Source organism: Nicotiana attenuata, unplaced genomic scaffold (assembly GCF_001879085.1).
Source record: "Nicotiana attenuata strain UT unplaced genomic scaffold, NIATTr2, whole genome shotgun sequence".
Lineage (NCBI taxonomy): Eukaryota > Viridiplantae > Streptophyta > Magnoliopsida > Solanales > Solanaceae > Nicotiana > Nicotiana attenuata.
In genome coordinates, this window is record NW_017670815.1 from 82,793 (window position 1) to 102,485 (window position 19,693).

The following is a 19,693-nucleotide window of genomic DNA, read 5'->3' on the forward strand; positions in this document are numbered from 1 at the left end:
AGAAAGTACTGCGATTTAGTTTAGGGGGGGGGGGGGGGGTAATAGTGGATGATTGAAAGAGAGAAATCGGATATCAAAAGCTTTGGAAGAGGAGTGAGTAAGCCAGATTTTTTGGTTAGAAAGGTTTTGGGCAGCAGTGGGTAAGGGAGAATTCTTATGGTGGGTAAGTACAAAATTGGAAGATGTTTTTGTAATCCTTTTCGAAAAGAAAAAAATCTTAAATGTATGGGGATTATCTGTAACTGATACGCTATATTTAAGACATGTTGCATTTTCTCTTTTTTATGATTTTGTATAAAATTAATAAATATAGTATATAAATTACTCCCTCCGTTTCAATTTATGCGAACCTATTTTCTTTTTGGTCCGTGCAAAAAAGAATGACCCCTTTCCTTATTTGGAAACAATTTACCTTTATACAATGATTTATAACCACACAAAATATATGTGCCTCATTTTACATCACAAGTTCAAAAGTCTTCTCTCTTTTTTTAAACTCCGTGTCCAGTCAAATGAGTTCACATAAATTAAAACGGAGAGAGTAATTAACAAGGAACGACCTTTATCCACGAAAGAAACAAACCAAACTCCCGCCAAATCTAGAAACCGGCTATAGCCTGTAACCCCCAAGAACAACCGGTTACTCGTATAAATATCGAGTCATCAAATACAACACCAGAGGCATTTCCTCCGTGCATTTCCCAGTTCCCACTCCCCCTCACATAACTGAGCTGCTTCTTCTCTCTTTTGCCTTTGCCTCTAATTGTTCCTTCTCTCGCAATTCTCCGAATAGTTTCTCGTATATTTCACGAAACTTCCAGAATCTCTCACTTCCGCTTATCTGAATCTCACGCCGAAGAGTCTCTCAAATTAGAGCTTTAATCAGTTTTAATGCAATGAGTGCTGTGAACATCACGAATGTCGCCGTGTTAGACAATCCGGCGTCGTTTCTTGCGCCTTTCCAGTTTGAAATCTCTTACGAGTGCGTCGCTCCTCTCAAAGACGGTGATTTCTCTCTCTTACTTACTTTTTTCTGTTGAATTTTTTCGTAATTCATATGTACTACTATGATTTTCATGTTTTTTTCTTGATTGTATTATCTTAGAGACCTAACTAGGGTTTTCTTTAATCAGAAATTTGACCTAGATTTCGTTTAAAGTGTTTTCAACTCGCTGATAATCGTTCTCATCAATTGTTTACAATCTTTTGGATATTTTTCTGTTCATATATTCATTTGTGATATGATTTAGGAGTAATTCTTGTTGTTTCTTTGTATCATCTCGAAGACTTAGTTAGTTCTTTTAAATCACAAAGTTGATTTTCAGGTTGTGCAGTATTTTCAACTCGTTGATATTTGATGAAGAAATCAAATTGTTCATAACCTCTTTGATTTCTTCATATATTCCTTTGTACTATGATAATTTGCTTTCACTTCATTGTATAGTCTCCCTGACCTAGTTAGGATTTTTGTACTCAAAAGAGACTGTAAAGTTGTATAGTACAATTTATTATATTCTTTTCATATACTATTTGTTTGCGCTGTGATTTTATTGCTTTTGCTTCATTGTACCGACGACTCCTAAATCCAGTTAATATATTTATTTATTAAGAAATTTGGCTTTTACAATGTTGTCAGTCTCGTTGATAATTGTTGCAAAATAGATTGTTTTCTGGTAAGATAACGCATTCTTTGATTAATTAATAAATCAGAGGACTTTACATTTGCATGTACTCTATGATGTCAAAGCTCGATAATGAATGGTTATCGTGCTTAGTCTTGCCCTAGGTTTCTTATGTTAACGGGAAACTTGTAAGAATATATATATATATATATATTGTATATATTGCCTAGATAATGTTTATTTAAGATAATGGTCATCTTGCAAAACTATTTGTAAAATTGTGGGATAGATGTCAACTTTTGTCTCCTGAAGAGTAAACATCTTCAAGCGTAAGTTTATTCTGCTGAAAGTGTGTAGTGTTTGAGCGGAGACATGCTAGGCAAATATTTTAGTGCTGAATGGCATTTCGGTTTAACAGTCCTCCCGTAATAGAAAACATAACGGTTGTGTCAATTTGGTTGATTCACTTGAAATTTCTTAATTTTGATTTTTACGGTTCGTCTCATTTTATCGATTGGTTAGTCATGTATTATGCTGGAATTTATGGCGCGTGAAGAGAACTGTACAATTTCGTTAATGTCCCAATTAAATTTGGATGGATATTGTCTGAATATTCGGCTCATAAAATGTGTGGGATACTTTGTGTGGAATCCATGACACAATTCATGCCACGATCAGTAACAAATTAAGAGTCTCCAAGGAAACATACTATAACCTATGTGAAAGAAATGTGGAATGAATGAAATATTTATTTAGGTTGTTAGCTAGTTCTGATCCTCTTGCTATCAATTTTCTCCACCAAAGATGTATATTTATGATGGGCTTGTCGACTTGCTCGCCAAATCGAAGTAGACAGTTGGGTGGAGGAAGCCTTCACGCTATGGATTTCTGGAATGTCATGGACACATGGTTTCACAGATCACACTAGGCTAGGTATTAAATCATTTCCAGAATAGAAATGAAGTATCTGATAGGATTTCTGCAGTATGTTCACTCGTCCATTTCTCTTGGACCTTAATCATAACTCCTCACTTTCCCTTCATCCTTATAGTGGCTGTATAAAGCAGATAAGTAAGCCAACTAATTGGCAGTTTCTTGGTACAGTTCAATTAGCAAAGTAATGTAATATATCATATCGTCTTTATTTTGACTTCTGAAGAATATACTTCTGGCTATGTGCTGCATTATATTTCATTTTCAGTTACTCCCTGTTGCTAGTTTGTTGATCCAATTTAGACCATTTTCATGAAATACCAAAAGCATCAAAGTATTCAGGTATGTCCTCGTCAATTTTCTTGTAGTTGGTTTAAGGCGAGGGAAGTGGTGTCAGCGTTGTTAGTTTCAGCAGTAGCCTGAATAAAGTCCAACTCTGTAGTTCAAATTTGCACGTTATGAATGTTATACACACACACACAAAAAAATATAATCACACATACACACACTCTCTCTGCTAATATCACAATTTTTTCATGATTAGCAGAGAGATGTTATAATTCTAATATCCCTGCAGAAATTCCATACTATAATATTAATACTGTGCTACATCTTTTATTACATAAACTTCCAATATCCTCTTCCATTTCTGTAGGGTAGTGCATAGGATTAATGAACTTGTCTCCGTATTATCTTCTTAGTTATCCGTCTTAACTTTTAAGGACCCTTAAGGTAGTTGACTTTGGAAGGCAACGTACATAACAGTTTAGCAATTTCTAGGGAACCTTCTACTCTTCTGAAGTGCTTCCTTATTGTAAGTTTTCTGGGGTTGAGGCTTTGTCAATCTGTAGTTATATTATTTGGCAGTATAAATCTGTAGTTTCCTGTAGTTATTTCTGGACTCTTTAGATAGTTGACTTTGGAGGGAACCTTCAATTCTACTTGAAGTGCTTCCTGATTGGGGGCTTGAGGTTTTGTCAATCAATTGTTGTATTATTTGACAATGTAAATACCTCTGTGAGTTTTGAGAAGTAACAGGGAATAGATTAAAAAAAAAAAAAAAAGGCAGCCGGTGCACTAAGCTCCCACTATGCGCTGGTCCGGGGAAGGGCCGGACCACAAGGGAATAGATCATAATTCTTTTTTTTTTCTTTGAGGACTCTTTTATTTATGACATACTAAAGATTGGTTTGGAGGAGGGAATGAAGCCTACTGCCTTCTGTTATGGGGCTTTTATTTTAGATATACCTATGCATTTCAGATTGCTTCTTTCGTGCGGTATGGCACAAAATGGCTTCTGCTTGGTCCAACAAGCAGCCAATGAACTTGGCCTTGATGGTAGATCATTTAATCCTTAATGACCAGTTGCTAATTGCCTCCTTTAACTTGTAATAGTAGTGTTTTATTGTTCAATTTCTTTTTAGGAGTTGAAGTGCTAGATAATCATCTCTGGACTGCCTATCCATTCTCATTAAAGATATATAGGTTCATCCTTTGACAAGCACATAGAACTGCTCCCACCAAATTGATCTTTTTCTTGTTAGTGTTGTCATAGACCGTTCTAAAAACTAAAGCAACTAAGCATGTTGCTCTCTATTAATATAGTCTTACTTGGTTATATTAACAGCTTAATTTAGTTTCTATTTGACTTATTTTGCATGCAGACTTGGAATGGAAACTCATCTATGTTGGATCTGCTGAGGATGAGACATATGACCAACAACTAGAAAGTGTGCTTGTTGGCCCTGTCAATGTTGGAAATTACCGCTTCGTATTGCAGGTAGTACCCCCTGCTTTGACAAGCAAGTTGTTTTTCACTGGGTTTAAGCCTTTCTGCTGATCAGATTTGTGTGATGTTTCCACTGCTAAATACTAGGCGGACCCTCCAGATCCTTCCAGAATTCGTGAAGAGGATATAATTGGTGTCACTGTGCTCTTATTGACCTGTTCCTATTTGGGTCAAGAATTTGTACGAATTGGCTACTATGTGAACAATGATTATGATGATGAGAAGCTGAGAGAAGAACCTCCCCAAAAGGTTTTAATTGACAAGATTCAAAGAAACATACTATCAGACAAACCTAGAGTAACAAAGTTCCCTATCAATTTTCACCCTGAAAATAGTGAAAGCGGGGAGCAAGCCCCTCCAACAGACCACGTGGCTGAAGCAGCTGGGAATGCAGAGCAACTACCTTCACCTAAGAATGGATCAGATGAGGCTGGAGCTTAACTGGAAGGATGATACAACTTTTAGCCTAACTCCTCACGTTTTGGTTTGACATCACCTCGTCCTAGATCCTTATGGATGATGTCTGATCTGAGCATTAAACTCTTTGTTGGTATCTTCGTCTATCGCAATAGAGTTCTTGTGAAAGTGCGTATGAACTCGAATTGCATTTTGTGGCTGTTAACATTGGTTGTTTGTCTTTCTGTATGCATTCAGGAATGGGGTCGAAAACTCTGCTTATATTAGACGCCACTTTTAGCTTTACGGTCTACTCCAAAAAATGTGAGTTCGGAAGACACTGTTGTGGGCATATAGTTCTGATAACCTTGATCTTAGTTTTGTATCTACGTAAGCCAATGTCATATTACAATTTGCGAGATCATAAATGCAAGAAATTATGCATAATCACATTTTTTGCTGGCAGCCAGTGAATCACAGTAGTTAGATTGGGCAATTTCATTATGACGAAGAACTACACCATATATGGTGCCGTTACATGCCGTTACATTATTTTTCTGCTGTATGCTAGTCATTTTGCATACTGATACAAATCGGAAACAAGATATTGCAGTACCTGACTTAAGCCACCACTTCGCAAATATTCTGGCTTTTACAAGGCTTTAAAAGCAATGAAAGAGGTAGTCTAGTAGAACTCAGATTCGACAAGGAAATCACATGCCATAACCTCAACCGGAAAGAAAAAAAACACACACACACACACACAGCAATTCCACGGTAAACAGTTGAAAGATTTGTGTTTTATCTTTGAAGAATTAACTAGGGGGGCAGCCACATCCATAAAAGGGGAAGGGGGTACCCGTCAATGTAGCCAAACATCATAGAAAACCTCAATATAAATTTGAAAACAATTTCATCTTGTGAAATAGATTTGTCAAAATGGTCTGAAATGCAAGGCATTTCTTTGTCATACATATACTAGAATGAAGCTTCAGATCCAACATCCCAGTACAAAATTGCTCTCTGCTCAAAAGTTGAAAAGAAATGTAATATTTTGGGTGACACCAGCGAGCAATCACAACTAATTCGTCCTATCAGACATGTATTGATTCTTCATGCTCGTGTGCTCATTTCCATTGCTCCTTAACTTCTTGTCGCATGGATTTAGCTCAATGCATAAATAGCAAGACGCCAAGATCTCACTATGTTCTTCACTTGTTTTTCTGCCTCTTCTTGGACTGGTTCTTTCTTGAGTCTATAGCATTATCCATGGGCAAAATGTTTTCCTCATTCTGCAGTTGAATTTGAAAATTCATCTTTTAGACTAACAATATATTTTCAAACGAGTAATAAGGGCTATCATGATACAGATTTTAGCATGTACCTCATTAAACTTCTTCCCCTTGTGCTGCCTCTTCAATCCTTTGCTTTTCTTCTTTGATGCTGAAGGGTTCTGCTATGATTCATATGATAATGATGGTAAGCAATTAATGAAAACATGAGGCTTCACTTGGTCAGAAAATTCACCGTGCAGTAAAATGCAAATGAACAAACCTGCCCTCTGATTGGGCTATCCTCTTCAGGATGAATTTCTCCCTCGATTCTTCCATCCTCGGTAAGCATAACTTTAAGCCTCCCTTCTTTCAACAGCTTTTCAGAGCGGGCATGCCTCTGTAAGAATCATGAATACTTTATGTTAGATCAGTCACTGCAGGTCTCAATCGTGTACGTATGTTAACGTGTAGCTTAAGATTCTTTAACATGGAAAGAGTAAATTTGCAGGTAGTAGTCCCTGCACTGGTCAGTTGGCGACTGGTAGGTGTTAGCACTGCAAGATTTACATGGAATAGGATCTGAAGAAGTGACTTAGTTACAGTTGGAAAATGAAAAGACTGATAATGAAGGCTTACTTTGGATTTAAGATGAGCATTGAGAGTCTGCACTGTCAAGCAGACGATTCTAGGACATATCCTGCACTTAAAAACTGATTTACATTTCAAGACATAGTCTAAAGCATCACGTGGAATATCATCCTCTTCGGGCATAGAATTATTCCGTGCATTATCTAGATCTGCAATGCCCTTCTCAAGCAAATGAGTTTCACCAGAAATCTTGGTGTCCTTCAGAGTTGTAACATCTTCATCACTCGATGGAAGACCTACTAATAGTACATTTTAGAAATCAATTAGAATTGAACACTAACAACGAACCCTAAGCATTTAATTTCTTTTTCTGAAATAGAAAAAGGATAGCACTATAGCTCATGTGCAACATATAAAATCAAGAAGAAGCTATTTTGAAGTTGATGGAAGCAGCACGGAAAAGAGCAACTAGTACTGGCGTTACCCAAGTATTTCGTCCTGTATAAATCCCTTCCATACTGCACTTTATGATATTCAAGTAATGTTTCTCATAATTTTTGATTTTAGAAGATCTTTTATGAACACAAACTCTTAGCAAACAACACAATGTTTCCTTTTTGGGCTGACACCAATTCAGAACAGCAGCATGAGGCAATTAAAAACTGCATAATTTACAAGACAATCAGCATCTAGAGATAGCAGCAAAATCAGTTTTCTCATTCAGCACTAAATATAATTTTAAGAGGTATATTGGTTTCAAATTACAAATTAAGAAAATTTAAAACCAACAACAACAACCCAGTGAAATGCCACAAGTGGGGTTTGGGGAGGGTAGTGTGTACGCAGACCTTACCCCTACCTTATGAAGATAGAGAGGTTGTTTCCGGTAGACCCTCGGCTTAAGAACAGAAAATAAAGCAATAAACAAACAATAGCATCAACAAGGTAATAGAACAACGGAAGTAAATGGCATAGCATGCAATAACAAAGATCTAGGAATAGGAAAATACAAGAATAGCGCCAATACTGCCGGTAAGAATGACACATCGTGTAATAACAAGGAATAGGAAAATAAGAAAATTTAAAATCATGCTTCCATAATTTTATTCATCAGCTTGATAGTTTAAATTATTACCAATTGCCCCAAGGAAGTGAAGAAGATGCTTAGAGAAAATATATATGCAATCTCCCCGAATTAGTCAACAAAAAGGCTTTAACTCATCCTTCAAATGGCCCAAAAAATATCTCCAGAGGGAGAGAACGGCTGTGATGGAGACTAAAGCTCAATTTTCTTTAAGACGTTATCATGTTCGTGAAGAATTACCAATCAAAAGAAAGTAAATGATATCCCTGATTCAATAGAATTTCTAATTCATAGATTCTGCAGAAACTTCAAGTTCCACATCACAGTTCAAAAATTGTAGCTTTCCCACTAGCAATAAGTACATAGGGCAGCATCTCCCCAAAAATTAAGGCAAATCGCATCAGACTTCTCTTTTATCTTTCTTTTCTTGAAGAGGGACGTGATTTCACCTTGCTCCTTGGCTATAATCCATGTTCACAGTGTAATGATTATCCGAGCAAGAGTTTGGAAATAGTAAATAACATGTTAATCCTACAGATAAGGAATGGGGAAATATAGTAACTTCCATTATTATAATTTATAGCTATGCCTTCCTCATATGTGGAATAGTACCAACATATTATGAACACAAGTACGAAGAATTGCAGAACGAGTTTCATTCAAAACGCTGTCATAAAACTCATAACCAACAAAACTTTGGGCTAGTAGACTAAAACCAACCTGATGAGTCGGGATTAACTTCATTGGCAGAGCTATCTTCACTCTCATATCCTGCAGCAAAGTAAAACAAACAGGGCGAGGAGAAGAAATATCTGTTATCACTAATACCGTGAGAAGATTGTAAAAGAATTTGAGCATCCAACCCAAGAGCTTAAGGAAATAGATGAAGTTGCCCGAAACCATTATAAACCCCCTCGAAAACCGATTCACAATACATATGGTACAATTATAAATCAACACCCCCTCAAACATGTCCTATTTTGGTGCTCACATGCAAACTTATGGACTTACGATTGTGAGAATGGGCTTACCAAAGGGAGCCGCTGATGACACTTGAAAGTATCTGAACATCCAACCAAAAGCAATGAGTGGAGCAGCACAAGACCTTTTAAGCTAGAGGGGTCTATGTGGGAATTAATAGAGACCATAACTTATGTTCTTGTGGAGTTTTATAATAAACAATCGTCTAAACATACCAGCCATTAGTTTTACTAATCCAGAAACCAAACAAAAAGCTCCAGAGAATTACCACTTCTTGAAATGCCCTCTAAGCATTATAATGTCAGCAAATAATAGAGGCAAAAAGCAACTGCAAATTATCAGGATAAACATACCAGAAGAAGATTCATTTCCTCCTGTCAGTCGAGCAACATCATCCTCCTCTTCCTTTGTGTCATTATCATCCTCCTCTTCCTTTGTGTCATTATCATCCTCCTCCTCATACTCATACTCTTCTTCGTCTTCTGTTGCCGCTGCCTCCAATTCAGAGTCATCGGAAGATGAAGACGACTCCGAAGGAGCATCTCTATCACCATGTTCAAGCTTGTAAAATCGCCTTTTTATCATTTCCTTACCAACTTTTATAACTCAACTGCAAGTAATAAAGACAAATCCATGAATCCAGCATATATAATCAATTACTTGGCACTTTTCTTTTGAGCCACCTACGATGAATTTGATACGTAAATCAAGCAACTTAGCTAAATCCCATCGTTCATTTACTGTAAATTGGAAATTTAAAACAGCATCTCTCTATCAACCAATTAAGCCTTAATCTCAAACTAGTTGAGGTCCACTATATCAATTTTTTGCTAGAGAAATCTATGAATCCACCATAAAACGTCGATTGCTTTGCTACAAAAAAAAACATTCTTTTTCAAGAACACCCTTTTCTTTTGACCCATAGAAAGAACACCCACAATACATTTGATACGTAAACCAAGCAAATAAGCAAAAATTTATAGTTCATGTACACCATTGGAAAATAAAGTAGCATCCCTAGTTTGCCCCTATTAATGAATTAGGCCTTAATCTCAAACTAGTAGGGGTAGACTATATTAATCTTTGTATTATTTTATAGCTATTACAGCACACTCTTCTTTTATCTGAAGTTAAAACCAGCTATAATAGTCGTTGTAAAATAGTTTCTCTGTTAGCAAGAACATATGATTGCACGAATTTGCAACAAATGAAAACAATCATGAAATTCTATAATAGACATACTCAATCGACTGTATAGACAAAAGGGTTTCATGCTTTGGACATTTATGCGGAAAGAGCAATTAAACATATAAAGAACACAAAGGAAAAGAAACGAAACGAACCTGAGAAATAGATAGAGGTGACTTTTGATGCCAGGAAGATTGTACAAGGAGGCAGGGTTTAAGACTCAAATGAGGAGGGTTTTGGTCGGAGAGAGGTAGAAATCAGATGCGGCCAAGGTTAACTTTGAACTGCTACCTGTCTGCTTTCTATTGGTTATTATTATTAAGTTTCCTTTGCTTTTTTTTTTTTTTGAATCTCTAGGGGAAGTTTTGACTGCTTTTTTTGTTTTTCCTTTTCGCACGCACGACCTTTCTTAGAGCACGTTTGGCCAAGTTTCAAGCCAAAAGTGCTTTTTTTTTTCAAAATAGTATTTTTACTTTTTAAAAAATTTGAGTTGTTTGGTAATATAGAAAAGTACTTTATACCAGCAGCAGAATCAGTTTTTTTACTTTTGGAAAGAAGCAGAAAATTTTAGCTTCTTTCAAGAAGCAGAAGTTTTTACTTTTGGGAAGAAGCAGAAAATTCTAGCTTCTTTCAAGAAGCAGAAGCAGAAGTATAAAATTAATTTATTTAAGACAAAACTATCCTGACTATAAATTTATTTTTTTCCAAATTATCCCTTACTAATTTAAGTTTTTTTATTTCTAGTTTTTACCATCCTATTAAAATTAAAGATATCATATATATGAGGTAACTTTTCAAAAAATTTATTGACTTTTCTTGTTTTTGATCTTTTCTTTGTGTAATGTCTCGTAACTTTCCAAATTATCTTTTCTTTTTTCACACTAAAGCAAATTATCTGCATCTTCTTTGGATTATCAACTCTCTTCCTACAAATAATTATTTATAATTTCTTCTATTATATGCTATTAGTTCCCGAATCTTTAAAACAGTTATCAAATCTGATTTGTGAAAATGACCTATAAATAGGTAATAAATTTAATTGCATTGCATAATCTATCTATATATTATTAAAAGAAGAAGAAAATGCATCCATATTTAGTCAAGTGGCAGCCTCACAATAGGCCACTTGGCATTTTAGGACAAAGTTAGTAAGGTTAGGTAATAATTAGTTTCTTTTTGAATTTAATTTTTTTTTTTAAAAAGTAAATTATACATTATGTGTTGTTAATAATTAGTTACTCTTTTTGAATTAGAATTTAAACATACTTAACTATTTCTTTTACGATTTTTTTATATATTTAAAATTATTTTTATTTTACGCTCAATGCCATCTTTCAAGTTTGACACTCACAATCATCTAGTTACAACTACCATGGCTATATATAATTTCATCCGATAACATTCTTTTACCCATACAGAATTCAACTATTATGCTAATGAAGACATTACTGCAGAGATTGATGAAGGAGATCAGCCTTCTGATATTCCTTTAGAAATGCGAGGCAAGTCTTCTACTAATATGGAAGCGTTGTGTGATAGAAGTAGAGATGAAATTGTTGAGAAGTATTATCATGTGTGAGTGACTTTACTTATTATTTCATGATGGATTATCAATATATAGTAATTTGTGGATAGACTTCTAATTTATACTGAATGATGTTATTTTAATTATTCAAATCATCATATAAAAATAAGTAATTATACTGGATAATATCATATACTTTAGTATAACTATATATGTAAAATTGATTTAAATCTTTAATATGTTTGTTTACTTTATGTTTTATAATTTAATTAAATAAAATAAAAATAATAATAAAAGTCTCTTATGATAAATATTTAAGTTTATTTTTATATTTAAAAGAATTATACGAACTTAGTACTATCCTTTTTGATAATTTGACACTCAAAAGCACTTTTTGAAATAATTGGCCAAACACAAATTATTTATCAAATGTTACAAAAAGTACTTCTTAAATGAATTGGCCAAACACAAACAGTTTTTTTCAAAAATACTTCTGAAAAAAGTACTTTTCAAAATAAGCAGATTTCTTTTGAGGTGTGTTGTAAAGGATGAAATTTCTGTCCGATAAAAATTTACTCCACTGATTGCTTATATAAAATGAATAGATGATAAGTTTGATATAATTTGCCAATTTGGTATTACATTGACTTTTCTCATTTAACAATAATGAATTAATATATATTCTTAGCCTGTCAAGAAATTTCACATATTGAAAATAAAAGTGGCAGAAATGAAAATGTTAAAATGAATTTGTGCACATATCAGGAAAAACAAGATTAGGAATATGTCCTCCGTGGAGAACAAGATGCGAGAAGTGAGGTTGAGTTTGGACATGTGAAGAGAAGGGACACAGTTTCCCCAGTAAGGAGATGCGATAGGTTAGCCGTGATGGTATAATGAGGAGAGGTACAGATAGGCCAAAGAAGCCATAGGGGAGGTGATTAGCTAGGACATGACGCAACTTCAGTTAACTGAGGACATGACCCTTGATATGAGGGGGTGGAAGTCGAGGATTAGGGTAGAAGGTTAGTAGGTAGTTAAGTGATTTTCTTTTCCATACCATAATATTTTATTCCTCTTGTATCCCCTTAGGCTTAGTTTTCTATTACTACATGTTGTTCTGTTTCTTACTCGTATTCTCGTTTTTGTTGATTTCGCTTCGATTTATCTAGTATCGCGTTGTTGGTCATACTGCTTGCTGCAATTGTTTCCTTCTCATCTGTTTTTTTGATGAGGGTCTATCGAAAACAGCCTCGCCATCCTTACACGGGTAAGGATAAGGTCTGCATACACTCTATCCTCCCAAGACACCACTTAATATATATTATTGCCTCATTGAATTACTTAATCATGATAAATTAATAAAATTTGGTATAATACTCGATACAGATAAAACTATACCTCTCAGTCCTTCATCAGATCATTGTTCAAGCGTCGAAATAGAATAAATCTCGATGAACATTTTCTGCCATTTATAGGACCGAAAAGGAACAAAGAAGAAGCGAGAAGAACCATCGAGGAGTGTGGTATTATGAATACCTCATTATTAACTAGATTAATCTCAGATTTGAGAAACTCTTGATACAGAACGCTATTTCTTTTAGTGGTCATATGTGGCGAGAATTAGTTTTTGGTGAGGATAAAAAAGTTATTGATTTATCACCACAACCAATTATATGCTTCCCTTTCTATCTCTTTATCTATTTCTCCCTTTTTGTATTCTATCTGTACACTCACTCACTTAGTTAAACAGCTGCTTCAAAGCTAAACAATAAGTCTATTTAATCAGAAAGATTATCAGGTTTCTGTGCAATGTTCCAAACATATTTTGCAACAGCTGCTTCATTCCATTTGATGCTATTTGTGACCCTCAGTCCTCCTTCACTCTTCGCCCTGCACACTAGATCCCATGCCACTAATGGAGGTCTATTTGTGGCTACTTTCCCATCCTAGAGGAAATTTCTGCACAGAGTAGTAATTCCTTCAAGTACTTGCTTTGGTAGGATGAATATGGAAGACCAATAGTTGTGAATATGGAGGAGCACATAGTTAACAAGCAGCACTCTCCCAGCATAGGAGAGATGTCTGGTACCCCAACTTCTAATCCTTGCAGTCACCTTATCTAGTAGAACTTCACAGTCCATTTTGGAGATTCTTTTGGCTAAGATGGGCACACCAAGGTATCTAAACGGGAGGGTCCCCTTTTTGTACTGTGATGATCTGATAGGTCATTTTGAATTTTAGCCTTTATTTTCGTATTCCGAGACCTCGATTAGCTTCGTTTAGTATTTTTCAATTTGCATACACAGTTCGTGTCTTTTTTCGAAAAGTTTTTATGTGAAAAATTAAAGAAAATATGAATTTTAGCTTTAAAAATGATTTGAGTTGACTACGATCAATATTTTGGGTAAATAATCCCGGATTGGTATTTTGACGATCCCGATGGGTCCGTATTGTAATTTTGAACTTGGGCGTATACCCGAAATTCGAAAGTCTCAAACTTGATTTGACATGATCTGTTGAAAACTAGTAATTTGAAGGTTTAAAGAATTCCTAAGTTTGACCGTAGGTTGACTTTATTACTATTTGGGGAGGAATTTATTCATCGCGAATGCGAGAGGCTGATTGCAAACGAGAAGTAGTGGGGGGTACCCTTTGCGAACGCGACCCTCTTCTCGCGAACGCATAGTGTTAGGAAGGAACCTGGGGGAGTTGATCAATTGCTCTACGCGAACGCGAGCCTAGGATCACGAACGCGAAGGCCATGGAGGACAGGCCATCGCGAACGCGTACAGCATCTCGCGGACGCGGAGGCTAGTTAGGTCGTAATGCTTCGCGATTGCGTCAGATGTCTCGCAAACGCAATGAACACTTGACGCCCAGTCTTTAAAACTTCTAAAAATCGAGAATAATCTCATTTCTCACCATTTTCAAGTTTGAGCTCGTACTAGAGGCGATTTTGAAGAGGGTTTTCGTTCCAACTTTATAGGTTAGTAGATTTTAACTTGTTTCCTTCCATTTTTATAAACACCCATTGATTTTAACTTTTAATTTTATGTTTTTCATGGTAGAAATTAGGAATTTAGGTAGAAATTGGGGATTTTGAAAAATTGAGACATAGACCTCAAATTGAGGTCGGATTTCGAAACTAATCACATAACCGGACTCGGGGGTGAATGCGTAACTGGGTTTTGGTCCTAATCTCGGGTTTTGACCAAGCGGGCCCGGGGTTTATTTTTGTTGACTTCTTCGAAAAACATTAAAGATTAAATCTTTTTCACTTGTGGGTAGTTTCTAAAGCTTATTTTGAATTATTTGAACTATATTTGGCTAGATTTGATTGGTTTGGAGGTTGATTCTAGAGGAAAAGTTGCGATTGTGCATTGATTTGGTTGCGGAGTGAGGTATGTATCGTGGCTAACCTTGACTTGAGGGATTAGGAGTAGTTGGTCTATTTGCTATGTGTTTTATGTGTGGGGACAACGTATATGTGAGTTGGGTAGTAACTATGCGTTGTCACTGGGTTAAAACATGCGGGTGAAAATTATTTCTTTGTATTATATTGTCTCGTTAATTATATTTTCCATGCTTAGGTTAGATTTTTTACTTCTTTAATTATTTGTTTCGTATTTATTGCTTATTTTGAAGATGTAGAATATTTTTTTTAAGTTAAAGTTTGATATCATGCCACCATATTTAAAGTTAAATTATTCCCCGCATTGTTTATTATTCGGATTCATATTATTACATGGTGAGGATGAGAGTAAAGGCACGAAGGGTGATTTCATGTCATTTCATTCATATTATTACATGGTGAGGACGAAAATAAAAACACGAAGGGTGATATTTCATTCATATTATTACTTGGTGAGGACGAGAGTAAAAGCACGATTGGTGATATTTCATTCATATTATTACATGGTGAGGACGAGAGTACAAGCACGAAGGGTGATGCCGTGTCATTTCATTCATTTTATTGCATGGTGAGGATGAGAGTAAAAGCACGAAGGGTGATGCTGTGCCATTTTCATATCATTGAGTTATTTGATTTTCGGTTTTGGTCATTTACTTGGTTATTTCGTGATTTCATACTTGTCGTATTTACTATATCTTCCCCTTTTAGTATGTCCCCTCCCAGTTAGTATTTTATCCTTCTGTGTTATTACTGTTGCTTTATATACACTTGTATATGTTTATGTACATAGGTGTCTTGTCATAGCCTCGTCACTACCTCGTCGAGGTTAGGCTCGACACTTACAGAGTATATTGGGTCGGTTGTACTCACACTACATTCTGCACTTCTTGTACAGATACTGGAATTGGTCCCAATAGTGCTTGAGGTGCGTCAGCTCGGATCATTTCATATGGAGACTCGAGATAGATCTGCTGGCATCCGCAAACCTTAAAGTCCCCTTCTATTTCCCACTTTTACTGTTTATCTCACTCGAATAGTTGTATTTATTTCAGACTTTGTTTGTAGACTTCTAGTTGCTCGTGTACTCGTGACTCTAGATTTCTGGAGTAGATATTATTGCGTGGCTTATATAAGCACTACGTTAATTTTGGCAGTTATCTCTCGCTGAATATCATTATTGTATTTTAACTATTAAAATTGGTTATTTCATCACGACCCCGAGGTTGGGATTTCGGGTCGCGACAAGTTGGTATCAAAGCACTAGGTTGCTTAGGTCTCACGAGTCATGAGCAACCTTAGTAGAGTCTGGAGGATCGGTACGGAGACGTCTGTACTTATCTTCTAGGCTATGGAGTTTTAGGAAAATTTCACTTCCTTCTTTCTATCGTGCGGGTTTTTATGCTATCATTGATGTTTGAATCATTCTATTCTTGTTCTCTCGCAGATGAAGAGAACATGCACAATATCTATAGCCGGGCAGGAGCCAGAGCCCCCTGTTGCAGCTAGTACCAGGGGCAAAGGCCGAGGTAGGGGCATGGCTCAGCCTAGAGCTCGTGCAGCAGCACCTCCTGTGGAGACTCAGATTGACCATGAGGAGGATATCCCAGCTCCGACCGTACCTGTTGGACCAGCTCAGGTCCTGGAGGGATTCATAGCTACTCTAGTACTTCAGGACACTTTAGTCCATTTAGTGGGTCTGATAGAGAGTGTGGCCCAGACCAACGCATTTCCGGTGGCACCAGCTGTCTCTCAGGCGAGGAGAGGAGCACAGACTCCTGCTACTCACCCTCCGAAGCAGGTGGCTCCCATATATCAGACTCCAACAGTATAGCCAATTAGGGTAGCACAGCCCGTTCTTGCTACATGGGCTAAGGAGAGGCCTGCGATGCCTTCTAAGGCCTTGATGTGGTTGGATAAGTTTACCAAGCTCTTCCCTATTCATTTCAGTGGTGCACCTTCTGAGGACCCACAAGATTACTTAGATCGTTGCCACGAAATGTTGTGCAACATAGGTATTATTGAGACCAATGGGGTCGACTTTGCAGTGTTCTAGATGACCGGTTCATCTAAGAGATGGTGGCGGGATTATGTGCTGACCATACCAGCTGGTTCACCTTTACTTACCTAGGATCAGTTTTCGCAGCTATTTCTAGAGAAGTTTATTTCTTTTCACGCTGAGGGAGGAGTTCCAAAGGCTGTTCGAGTGCCTCTAGAAAGGTGGCATGATTGCCACCTAGTATGAGACCCGATTTGTGGACCTAGCTCGCAATGCAGTTATCTTAGTACCTATTGTGAGGGAGTGAGTGAGGAGATTCATTTATGGTCTTACTTTCAGTATTAGGTTACAGATGGCCAAGAAGACCGGAGATGATGTTTCTATTTAGAGGGTCGTAGAGATTGCTAGACGGATCGAAATGGTCCGTGGTCAGGGGAAGGGGGGGGGGGGGTAACTGATAAGAGACATCGTCATTTGGGAGGTATCACTGGTGCCTCATCTAGAGGCAGGGGCACTTTTGGTGGAGGCCATCCTCCCAGGCCATTTCAGTCAGCACTTCAGGCATCTCACGGTGCTTCGGGTAGTCGTGGTCCTTATGAATCTCATCCTGAGCAACTAGCCTACAGTACACCATGAGCTCCTATTAGTGCACCTCCAAATCAGAGTTATCAAGGTGGTTATTAAGGTCGACAGGGTCACTTTCAGGGTCAGCAGTCATAGCAGCCGAAGACTTGTTATACTTGTGGAGATCCGGTGCACCTTGCTAGATTTCGCCTAGGTCACAGGTGACATGCCACAACAGAGTTCTCGTGCCATGGTTCCGGCACCGTTGCTTAACCACCCACTCAACCAGCTAGAGGCTGGGGTCAGGCTGCCATAGGTGGAGATCATGCCATTAGAGGTGGAGTTCAGGCTATTAGAGGTGGAGGCCAGCCAATTAAAGGCCGTCTGAGAGGCGAAGGTCAGAGTGGTGGGGCCCAGCCCCATTTTTATGCATTTCCAGCTAGGCCTAAGGCCGAGTCATCTGACACCGTCATCATAGGTATTGTTCCAGTTATCCATAGAGATGCTTCAGTTCTATTTGATCCGGGCTCTACTTATTCCTACGTGTCATCCTGTTTTGCTTCATATATGGTTATACCTCGTGATTCTTTGAGTGCTCCTGTATATGTGTCCACGCTTGTGGGGGATTATGTTGTTTTAGACCATGTTTATCTCTCGTGTGTGGTTTCCATCGGTAGCCTTGAGACTAGTGTAGATTTCCTACTCCTTCATATGGTGGACTTTGAAATTATTTTGGGCATGGATTGGCTGTCACCTTATCATGCAATATTAGATTGTCACGCTAAGATGGTGACCTTAGACATGCCGGGGTTGCCCCAATTAGAGTGGAGGGGGGGCTCCTATCCATTTTACCAGCAGGGTTATTTCTTATTTGAAGGCTCAGCGTATAGTCGAGAAGGGATGTCTAGCATATTTGGCCTATATCCGTGATTCTAGTGCGGAGGTTCTTTCCATGGATTCAGTACAGTTATGCGTGAGTTTCCAAAGGTGTTTCCTACAGATCTGCCGCGTATAACACCCAACGGAGATATCAACTTCGGTATTTACTTGGCTCTGGGCACTCAGCCCATTTCTATTCCACCATACCGTATGGCCCCGCCTAAGTTGAAGGAGCTGAAGGAGCAGTTGCATGATTTGCTTGATAAAAGAATCATTAGACCTAGTGTCTCTCCTTGGGTTGCGCCAGCGTTGTTCGTAAAGAAGAAGGATGGTACGATGATGATGTATATTGATTATTGGCAGTTGAACAAAGTCACCATCAAGAACAAGTAACCGTTTCTGAGGATTGATGATTTAATTGACCTGCTTACGGGTGCAAAAGTGTTTTCGAAACTTGATTTGAGGTCTAGCTACCATCAGTTGAAGATTAGGGCATCAGATGTCCCTAAGACAACTTTTCGAACTCGGTATGGGCATTATGAGTTTCTAGTGATGTCATTTGGTTTGAATAATGCCCCAACAACATTTATGAATTTTTTTTCTTTTTCTTTTTTCCTTCAGATTTTCATTTGGGATCTTCTTTGCCCTTTTGTGAGAACGACTCACTTTCAATTCCCACCTCATCTTTTCTTATCCTTCCCCTTTTTGGTGAGTTTTGTTGTTCTTCTTCTTACCCTTTGTTTTGCAGCTTTGCGTATTATTTTCTGGCTGCCTTTTTTTTTTTCCTTTCAATCTTTTATATCTTATTATTTTTTAATTTCATTAAGTAAAGTGGTGGTGTTGCTGAACGACTCTCTCTCTCTCTCTCTCTCTCTCTCTCTCTCTCTCTCTCTCTCTCTCTCTCTCCTTTCACATATCAGTTTGACCCTATTAACACAATTGGCCAGCACCACCGGCAGTGAACCAGGTAAGGTACTAACCCTTCTCCTCTACGTCGTATCTTACTTTCTTTGAACATCCTTCTTTCTTTCTCTTTCTCTCTCTTTTCCCCCTCCATCCTCTATTTTCTTTCTCTACTATGACTGGCCGGAATCCGGCGCCGGAACTCTGTGTATCTTGGTGCTTCTCTTTCTCTATTTCTCTCCCCTTCGTCGCCTGTGTTTGTGTGGGGATTTATCGGCTGATTCTGCCCAGACCAGTCAATCTTTTGGCGTATTTCCCATCACGTGTCGGCGCATGATATCATGTCCAGGTGGTTTTTCGGCGCGTGCACCTCCTCCTAGTGATCGAGGCTCAAGAACAACCGGCCGAGGTTTCTCGGATTGTCCCTTTAAGCCAGCTTGTCGCGGTCCATCACTGCCAGCCAGATTTTTGTTAACTTCAAGGGTTGCAATCCGGGTTCTATTGTTCCACTCTTGTATTGATATTTTGATAGTTTGATATTTTATCTTAATTGTAT

The 19,693-nt window shown here is 37.6% G+C and overlaps 2 protein-coding genes across 4 annotated transcripts; one reads left to right on the plus strand and one right to left on the minus strand.

The window, feature by feature from the left end:
- Positions 1-683: 683 nt before the first annotated feature.
- Positions 684-5,194, plus strand: LOC109243592 (histone chaperone ASF1B-like). Its single transcript, XM_019410544.1, has 3 exons — positions 684-1,005; positions 4,220-4,335; positions 4,432-5,194. Exons 1-3 carry the CDS (start codon positions 897-899, stop codon positions 4,783-4,785), a joined length of 579 nt encoding a protein of 192 aa, XP_019266089.1. The 5' UTR covers positions 684-896; the 3' UTR covers positions 4,786-5,194.
- A 413-nt stretch (positions 5,195-5,607) lies between these two features.
- On the minus strand, positions 5,608-10,132 carry LOC109243594 (protein PFC0760c). 3 transcript variants are annotated; one of them, XM_019410547.1, is made up of 7 exons: positions 10,011-10,132; positions 9,021-9,277; positions 8,407-8,457; positions 6,651-6,898; positions 6,295-6,411; positions 6,125-6,196; positions 5,608-6,032 (listed from the first exon to the last, which is right to left on the minus strand). In XM_019410547.1, the coding sequence occupies exons 2-7, from the start codon at positions 9,250-9,252 to the stop codon at positions 5,952-5,954; spliced, it is 801 nt and encodes a 266-aa protein (XP_019266092.1). In that variant the 5' UTR covers positions 9,253-9,277; positions 10,011-10,132; the 3' UTR covers positions 5,608-5,951. The 3 variants fall into 3 exon arrangements, with proteins under 3 accessions (XP_019266092.1, XP_019266090.1, XP_019266091.1); XM_019410545.1 differs by having other exon boundaries at positions 6,651-6,901; positions 10,011-10,131; XM_019410546.1 differs by having other exon boundaries at positions 6,125-6,193; positions 6,651-6,901; positions 10,011-10,129.
- Positions 10,133-19,693: the final 9,561 nt, after the last annotated feature.

What these genes read in the sequence shown, in the direction of transcription:
- LOC109243592 (XM_019410544.1), top strand. Translation starts at nt 897, where the DNA reads ATGAGTGCTGTGAACATCACGAATGTCGCCGTGTTAGACAATCCGGCG. An exon ending in CGTCGCTCCTCTCAAAGACG is followed by an intron (nt 1,006 to 4,219) that starts GTGATTTCTCTC and finishes TTTTGCATGCAG; the next exon opens with ACTTGGAATGGAAACTCATC. An exon ending in ATTACCGCTTCGTATTGCAG is followed by an intron (nt 4,336 to 4,431) that starts GTAGTACCCCCT and finishes GCTAAATACTAG; the next exon opens with GCGGACCCTCCAGATCCTTC.
- LOC109243594 (XM_019410545.1), bottom strand. Translation starts at nt 9,252, where the DNA reads ATGATAAAAAGGCGATTTTACAAGCTTGAACATGGTGATAGAGATGCT. An exon ending in AGGAAATGAATCTTCTTCTG is followed by an intron (nt 8,458 to 9,020) that starts GTATGTTTATCC and finishes ACTTTGCTGCAG; the next exon opens with GATATGAGAGTGAAGATAGC. An exon ending in ATAGCCCAATCAGAGGGCAG is followed by an intron (nt 6,197 to 6,294) that starts GTTTGTTCATTT and finishes TATGAATCATAG; the next exon opens with CAGAACCCTTCAGCATCAAA.